Source organism: Triticum urartu, chromosome 2A, assembly GCF_056163025.1.
Source record: "Triticum urartu cultivar PI428250 chromosome 2A, HENAU_Tu73, whole genome shotgun sequence".
NCBI classification, from domain to species: Eukaryota; Viridiplantae; Streptophyta; class Magnoliopsida; order Poales; family Poaceae; genus Triticum; species Triticum urartu.
The window spans coordinates 11,766,693-11,775,749 of record NC_141874.1 but is presented as its reverse complement, the minus strand read 5'-3'; the positions used below and the strand labels follow the sequence as shown (position 1 = coordinate 11,775,749).

The 9,057-nt window shown below is 46.9% G+C and overlaps 1 protein-coding gene across 1 annotated transcript; it reads right to left on the bottom strand.

Moving 5' to 3' along the window:
* Positions 1 to 1,061: 1,061 nt before the first annotated feature.
* Positions 1,062 to 4,939, bottom strand: LOC125528825 (uncharacterized). The gene is made up of 2 exons (XM_048693262.2): positions 4,877 to 4,939; positions 1,062 to 3,312 (listed from the first exon to the last, which is right to left on the bottom strand). The coding sequence occupies exon 2, from the start codon at positions 3,300 to 3,302 to the stop codon at positions 1,197 to 1,199; it is 2,106 nt and encodes a 701-aa protein (XP_048549219.2). The 5' UTR covers positions 3,303 to 3,312; positions 4,877 to 4,939; the 3' UTR covers positions 1,062 to 1,196.
* Between the last annotated feature and the right edge of the window lie 4,118 nt (positions 4,940 to 9,057).

Here is a 9,057-nt window from a genome sequence, read left to right as displayed (position 1 = left end):
GATGAGACCCGAGGGAAACCCCTAGCCCAGTTCCTTCTGGTGCAGATGGTGGCGGCGCAACTGGCCTCACGACCCTTCTCGAAGGCATCATCTTGGGGTATGCTTGCGGGTGGAGCTTGGTGTGGGACGTTGGTCGTGGTGGTGTGGCCGGATGGGTCAATGATGGTATGTGTTTGTTTTTTGCTAGTGTTCTTGATGTCGTCCCTGCTGCTGTGCATGCTCAAGACATCCCATGGCTGTCGTTGTGGTGCGGCGAGCTTCGTCCTCTTGTCGTCATCTTGGTTCATCTTTGCTCAATGATGTCGCAAGATGCCTCCCCAACTTGCTAATCGTTCCCGAATTTTCATGGCGGAGCTGCCGTTCAAGGTTCGTGCTTGTCACTCGTTGGTTGTGGATGCTCCTCTGTTGCGCCATGGTGTTCGGTACGCATGCCGGTGCGGTGTGATATGCTGCTTGCCAAGTGTCGGTATTGTGACCCCTTGACGACTCCCCTCATCTACTTGTGCCTCTCGTTGTGATGTCATTGGTCTGCTAGCTAGGTGTGCCTTGTCTGGGCGTCCTCTTTTTTTTCTCTTCTTGTTTTACCCTCTCTTGTTTGGTTTTTAACCCGGTTTTCCTCATAAACAGGGTCAACTTGTTCAGGTTTTCGATCCGTTCTTCCTTATAGACTGGATCAATCTCATGGCATTATGGCCATGTTGAAATATATTCAGGTGGGGAGCCTTTTCCCCCTGGTGAACATTTGGAAAAAAAACCTAATCGCTTTGGGCCTTGGCGCTCTTGTGTCTGGCTCAGACGGCGTTCATTGAGATCGTGTGTGGGTGTCCTAGTCCCTACCTCCAAGCTCTAGTGTCCTTTTCTTTTTTTGTTTTGTTCTTGGGTGCTCACTCGGTTTTTCCTAATTAATTGGGTAATGTTAGGTTCTTTGGATCCGGTTGTCCTTATGAACTAGATCATCTCTATTCTTCTTACTGAAATGCAGGAACCCCTTGCCCTCGTATGAGGTTCTTTGCAAAAAAATAGAATACAAAGGCACGGATCCCAACAGTTAAAATAAATATGGCGAGATAGCACGCATCAGGGGTCGCCGTGTGCAAGACGTCCTAACTCCTATACAGTACATAATATATAGCCTGTGAGCTATTTGATTAAGAGGAAACCCTTTTCTTGTCCAGGGACACATTACATTCTTACAACTATTTGTCCACGGTTGCGCGCTGGGTGCCCTTAATTTCATCGTCGTCCTGCGCTGACGATGACGATGGATTAGGCTCGACTAGTTGGTGGAGGTGCTCGATGAGAAGCCAGAGGACGGTTGTGAACTCACCTCCACTGCTAAGCTTCTTGGCATGGGACTCCCTGCTGCACCTGTTTGCCGCGTGGACCAGGAAATCCATCCACACGAAGAGGAGCACCTGCAATGAGTTGGACTCACGGTCTACGTTCTCGTCGTTACTGGCCAGTTCTTTGGCTACGTCGATTGCGTAACTGAGACGGGGGGTTTCAGGGCCGGCTTTTGGTTTCTTTTCTTGTACCATGTCGGCGAGCTTCTTTCTCCGTTGGAGACTAGAGCGGGAATTGGGCCCATCACGAAGGCGGAACATGTCGCGCCAGCTGGGGGCTGGGTGCGTTTGGCCTTCTTGGCCCCATATTTTGACTAGATTCTCACAGGTCCGCCGGTACAATCTGCTCTGGGCAAGGCCTGGTAACATGTAGGGACGTTCCACCAGGAGGAACATCATGTAGTTGGACAACACCCTCACCGACTCATACATTGCCATGGTTTCCATCCCAGTGTGCTTGTGGTCGAGGAGGTAGAGGTCGGTGGCGATGTGCCAGATAATGATGCCCTCTTGGAACTCAACGCCTAGCAGGTTGCCTGTGAGCTTTTTGTACAGCTTCCTACATTTCAACTGGATTGCATACTCACCCCATTTTTTCCTGACAATGCCTTGGGTGCTCACTTGGCCCTCCCTGACTAATTTATGAATGTAGTGCCTCAATTCCTCCTTCAGGTACTCTGAAATCCTGGCGGTCTGTGAGTGATGCTCCCTGTTCCACCACTCCTCGAATCCCAGCATCATGGCAAATCTACCGGGCAGAGGACTGTTCCTTTTGCTGGGACGGCTGCACAAATGCAACATGTTATATTGCCCCACAGTACCTGACCACCTCCTTGCCGGCCTCAAGCACCCACTAACTCTCATGACCTTTATGAGCCGGTGAAGAGATACTATCCAACGGCGAAGCCGATCCCATCTCCCCCTGCAGAGAAATGCATGTTTCAGGAAATTCCATCTTGTGGCACACAGGAAGGGGAGTGTCCAACTAGACCCAAGTGCACTCAGCAGGGATCTTATCTCCAGGAGTAACGCACCACCCAGTAAGATGTAGGTGATAGCAACATCTACTCTGCTGTTACCATCTTTGCCACTGAACTGGAAGAACAACAGCGCTGCTGCAGCAGCGGCTGGTGAGGCAATACAGACACAGTAACCAAATGAGGTGTGCACCACGCCTGCCTTTGTGTACAGGATGTCGTAGAGCAGTGACAGCTCCAACTCCATCACCACATACCACTGTTCATGTGTGAGGTGGTGAAGAACTTTGATTTCAGGGTTGGCCGGGTCCCTGTCCTCTGACGATTCAACTATTGCGCGCTTGCAGAACTGAAACAGGGAATGAGCATGCCGCATGAGGAATTCTTCTTCATCGACACTACCCTTGCATCCACCTTGTGGGAGCTCATACTCAAGGTAAAGAAGGTCACATCTGGAAGGTGGTTTCTTCTTGAGGGAGCCCCGGATGATGTCCATGTTGCCGCACCTGAGCGCCCATGTCCTCTCGCCATATTTGACAACACCGACGACGAACATCAAGATGGCGGCGAGAAGGAGCATGTCTTGAGTGCCGATGTAATGCTTGTAGAGGACGTAGGAAGCTCCCAGCACCTGCAAACCGAGATTAAGTAGGTGTCGCAGCCACAACATGTTGTCTTCGAGCGAGTAGGCGGTGATGTTGTCCGGGCCGCCAAGGTGCAGCAAGAGAAACGGCGCCCAGAACGCAACCAGGCGATGCTCGCGGGGTGTGGCACCGTCGAATGAGAGGTGGCCGAGAGCATATATCGCGGTGGCGTCGGCGAGCTGGTACGCCAGCCAGAGCATGAACCTGAACGTACGCCAGGATGTGCCACGCCGCCGGATCCCCGCTAACAGGACGAGGGCAACCTGCAGAGTTAGGCTCGTCAGCACCAGGCTCTGAACCGCCCACGCATTCCAGAAGTCTATAGGCCCTCCAGCCATTGCTCTTGTCCTGCACGCTTAAAAATATAGAAATTATCTAGAAATTCCCACAATAATCAGAAAGATCTGACCTTCAATTTAACTAGTTGAATGATCACAGACGATGGTTTAGTTGCTAGTTGCTACTATGTTATAAATTTTGCGATACAAACATGACCTCTCCAGTAAGGTCAAATACGATGTAAGTTCGTTCTCAGTATTATCATCCAAACACTGTTACAAATAATGGTGTGCAATGGTCTTTCGAACTTTAAACTAACTAAGAAAAATAGCAGGAAGTAGTACAACCACTAGGTAAGCAAATTATTTGTGGATATGGAAGAGGATAAATAAATGGTCATAGAGCCGTATTTCATCCTTTCTTGGGTTCCAATGTCAGAACACAAGTTTCAAAAGAACATATACAAACTGCAAATTAGAAGGCCGACTGATTCCAAAAGTGTTGAGCAGTTTAAAATGGATTGAGCAGTTTCAAAAAAATATTTATGTAAATAATCCATGCCTTAACATTAATTGGACAATTTTTTTATCACAACATATTCATTTATATCTTTGCGAGGATTTTATAAAACATTTACACATAAGTAAAACTATATTTTTATCAACAATTCATATCCTAATATTAATTGTACAAATTATTTATTGTTTATTGCGTAAAATAAAAATAAACAAAAAGTGACCTATGGAAGGCTCGAACCCAATACCAACCTGGTAAACCTACACACGCTAGCCAATATATACATTCCAGCCCCTACCGCCAAGGACTATGGCGGTAGGGTATTTTCAACCTCAAACGACCCGTGACGGCGCAATCAAATCCTACCGCCATAGTCCTCGGCGGTAGGCTGTGTTACCCTACCACGAAGGACGATGGCGGTAGGAAAAGGGTCAGATCACGAAATTTTTTCAGATCGAGGTCAGATCGCGCTAAAGTTTACAAAAAAGGTCAAAACAGTGAATTCGGCCGTCAAGTGCCATGTCAAGACCAACGCAGAGCTAGGCAACAAGGAGTACCAAAGAATCAAGAAATTAAGAACACTGAAAATAGTGAGGAATCACATGTGAACGTGCGCGCTGGATGCGTCTGTCAGGCCAACTAATCATTTGTAAGGAAAAGACGAACTAGGTGGATAAATACAGTCTCAAGCATGTGCCTCCATTATTTCTCATGAGTTCTTTTTCATGGTTGAGACCATGCAGTGCACAGGCTGCATTCAATCAACCAACAATACTATACTCCAAGAGCATGTCATGGCATAGGAGGTAGTTAACAGCCTGGCCAGTCCAAGCCACAGCATGAAGGCAACGAGCGTGAATCCTGGAGCAGGAGCAACTAACAGAGAATTAAGGATTGATTCCTGTTGAGAGGCCCTGAACACGTGAAGAAAATCGGTGGGAACTAATGAATTTACCAGTGTTTTCACTACTAGTACTAAAATGTATGCTCGTACAAGTGCATATATACAATCGATATCGAAATGGATATATACCTGTGACAGGCCAAAATAAATGGCATAGACAATCGATATCAAAATGCATATATATAAGTCAGTGAAATGTGACAGTGGCAATACCTGTAGCAGCAGCACCAGTGCTAGCTGTACCGAAGTGCAAGCCGGAAGCAGCAGAGAGGGCAGTGCTTGGCTGGAACTTAAATACCAGAATTCGAAATTGGAAGAGTATGTACCCTTTTTTCTTTATATTACAAAACAAACTAAAGCAAGGGATGCGTATGGAAGAAAACAACTACTTTTGAGCCTTCAACCATACTTAATTAAAAGTAATGTCATAGTGGCTTAATTAATTAAGACATGCACCAGCCACTCACTGTTGCTACATATCTACCTACTCAGTAGCGAAGATAGGCCCTAAAGCACTTGGTTAAGAAGTATAGCAAGAGCACACCTTGGTTTGCATCGGAGTCTATGTCTCATGGGAAATATAATCTCATCTGCGAAATCCTTCCTGTGTCCCTCCAAAGAAAAACCACTGCAGTGTATTATAGTATCTCTAGAATTTTGTACCTCTAGTTTCAGAGTTTCACCACCAAATACTCAGAATTCACACCAGCAAAAAACGATAAAAAATAGGAATCTGCCATCAGAAATTAACTCTCAATGAAGAACTATGTCCTTCTCCAGTTTTTTTTTCCCAATCCAGTTCCTGTTGGCAATTTCTGTTTCCAACAGAAGGGCCCAACCAACACTACGTATTCGTGGAAATATAATTATCCACTCTGGGGCGGCTATGGTTTGGATATAATTAGTAATCATGATTGTCATAAGGTCTTGTCATAAACATTTGTTGTTACTGAGACCATGCGATGCAAGTACCAACCAACAATATTATAAGTCTAATCTTTAAGGTCCTATCCAATCAGCTAATACTTCAATTCTAGATCATAAAATGCATGCCGTACGAGGTGGATGGCACTACAAAGTGGAGTGTAGCAGGTATGCCTAGTGCAGAGCTTCCCTTTGTTTGTTTTTTCTCTCGAAAGAATATCACAAAAAAAGGTGTACATGTGCATGCCTGCCTGGATGGATGCCACGAAAATGTATTGACAAGTTGCTAGGCTGAAACTACCAATGTGCTGGGTTAAACTTGCAGATTAGAGACCACATTTGCATTTCCAAGTTTCAATTAGATTAAAGGAAGTGCTACATGTAGAAGATCCGCCCCTGCTTCGATCTGTCCCGATCCGTGCTGGCGCCGGTCCTTGCGCCCCTATGGCCGGCCTGGCGGATCTGGCGTGCGGGTGAGGTTCCGGGGGAGACCCCTGGCTGGCGCGGCAGCCTCCCCAAAGTCGACGCCTTTGGCGCCGATCCCCTTCCTGAAGGCTTTGGGCTGGATCCTCTCCCTTCCGCCTCCTCCTCGAGCTATGGCGAAAGCTTTTGTTCCCCTGGTCTGGGCGTCGACGGCACCCTGGTGTCGTGCTCCTTCTTGAAGGCGGCGGCTGGGAACAACTCTTGGTGGCGGGGCTGCTGGTGGCGTGGTGGCGGTGCGCTTCGGCCTTCTACTTGGTGCCGCGCCTTGCTTCGTGGGACCAGCGGACGGTTTCTTTGGTGGAGCGGTGCTTCATCCATACATTGATGGCGACGGATCTTGACGGCGTGGCGCAGTGCAGATTCGGAGTTCGGGAGGATGGACTCACGCAGGAGGACGACGCTGTCTGGCGTCGTGGTGACGTCGATGGCATGGTAGATGCAACGGTACAGCTCTAAAGATGGACTCGTGGCAGGTGGCTGCGGCGGCCTCATACCCGGCAGGCGTCCTGGTTGAGAAGTGCGTCGGACTGGTAGGTGCCCCATACCAGGCAGGCGTCCTGGTTGGGACCTCAGATCTTAGATGTTTAGGTTTGGCTGCGATGTCTGTTTGGTATTAGGCCCAGACTATCAGCGCCCCTTCATCATTTGGATAGGCGTAGCGACAGTTGTTGCTTAGACGGTGGCTTTAGTCTTGCTGTTGTATTACCTTGTAAGGTCTTGTGAGAATAATTAATAAAGTGACCGTATGCATCGCCCAGATGCAGAGGCCGGGGGTCATCCTCCTTTTCTAAAAAAAAAAAAGAAGTGCTACATACACAGCAAGATCCCGGGTAAGCTTCCCGGAATGATTACTTTTTTGTGTGAAAATACATAAACTGAAACCAGTTCAGATTCAAATACCGAAATCATGATTGCCATGAGCATTTGCTATTATTGAGACCATGCAAGGACCAACCAACAATATTATATATGTGTTTAATATTTAAGGTTGTATCCAATCAACCAATGCTTTATTAGATCATGTGGCACCTGCTTTATGAGGAGGTGGATGGCACTACAAACTTGAGTAGCAGCCGTGGCAAGTGCAGAGCTTTTGTCAGGATCTGAACCTGAAAAACCTGATGAAATCAACAGTTAACTCCAAAGAATGAAAGCTGCAGCTCGCTTTGTTACAGCGCCGACTAGGTGACTACTTGCTGTTTCGTGTCGCGAGGCAGTCTCACTAGGAATGTGGATCCTACATCTGACGGCTAACGGTTTTCTAAACATTAACTTTCCAACAATAGCTTTGTTGCACTAAAGCCATGGTTTGGGAGCAGCACTGGGCATCTATCCTTGTATTCGTTTACATCCTGGCCGCCCCTTGTCATGGTTGGGCCTCAACTTTGCTCTGTAATCTAATCAATCTCAGTAAAATCACTCCCAAACTTATATATTTTATCTGTGTTATTGTATGAATCCTGCAACTAGGCTCTTAAATTTAGTTGCGAAAATACAGAAACCGGAACCAGTTTAGATTCAAAAACCGAAAAAGGAGAACTCACAGGGAGCACCAGCCTTCGCGCCTCCCCTCCCTTCATGTGCCGCGCTGCTACAACGACTGTCGTCAGCTGACCACAGGCTACGCGGAGCACGCCGTCGCCATGGGTAGGTCTCCCTGCAGCCTCAAGCAAGAGCAGTAGAGCGCCTTGTGGTTGGAGGAAGAAACACGTCTTCCCAAGAAAGAACAAACTAGATTGAGGATCGGTTCTTACCACTGACAGCAGTCACTGAATGCTGGGTCCCACAGAAATACTTCTTACTTCCAAAAACATGTGCATGTTTGACTTGTCACCGTCTCTAAAGTTACTTGACACAATGTATGTAGAACCCGAAAGGCCTCACTATTGAAGTTGGTCTGCCTCTTGGTTTCGTTTTTCCTTTTCCGATGTGGATGCAGACTTGATTTCAAACTTTGTGGTCATCTGCGGTCTATTTTGTCAACAAGTAAAAATAAATAAACAATGCATCGACCGTCGATATCAGGATAACCTTCAGTACTATCAGGATATCTTTGCCTCGTCCTGTGGTATCATGGAAATTGGAAAAAATTAGGTGGACAAATGGAAATAATAAAAGAAACTTGCATGCTTTCTCAATGGTCAGTACACATGACTAAAACAACAGACGTACCTGGCTAATATCCCCAACCCGAAGAACTTCCCAAACTTCTGACCCGTACAGTTTGCCTAGTTGCTTATTACTTACAGCTGGGATATAAAAAATAACAGTGAAATTTGTACTATTTCAGAGCTGTCTCAGGCTCTCATCTCACAACCTGTACCTACTCTGATTAATTCTCTTCAAGTTTCTGCGAACCATGAACCATGCATGAGCTTCGAGTGTTGGATAAAAGACTAGACAATTTAATCAGCCACTACTCTTCAGAAAACGCTTGTTACTTGCGACCATCCGACGTGGCCTCTGTACCTCACAGTGAACGATGTAGCTGTAGTGAGGCGGCAGGTGGATGTCCATGCATGGACCTTGAATTTCCCTCGAAGCCTCACAGTTCCAAAGAGAAGATCTTGTGCGCTCATCATACCTAGAGCTTCAGGTTCAGTTTCAGCAGAACATGTCTCGTAGTCAAGAAACAACACCACACATTCAGAAGAACTTTTATTCACCCTCCTGAGATATGTTGGCTCCACCATCTGCCAAGGATGAGTGAAACGATCCCCATACACTGAGATGTTTGTCTTCTTCAAATTCCTGAGGGCTGCAAGGGTCATGCTCCAGAAATGGGGGTTCAAATTTGCTTTCAGTATTCCATTGATGATGTTTGCAGACATGAAGCACCCACTCGTCAAATTGGCCATCTCCATGGCCATTAATACCGAAAAAGGCTTTCGCCCCGCTTTATAAATAAAGCAAACCGCCACAGAGCACACATACAAGGACTAGTTCACACGCACCCAAGTCTCACAAACACGAAGAAGGTTCTGCTG

What these genes read in the sequence shown, in the direction of transcription:
- LOC125528825 (XM_048693262.2), bottom strand. Translation starts at nt 3,302, where the DNA reads ATGGCTGGAGGGCCTATAGACTTCTGGAATGCGTGGGCGGTTCAGAGC.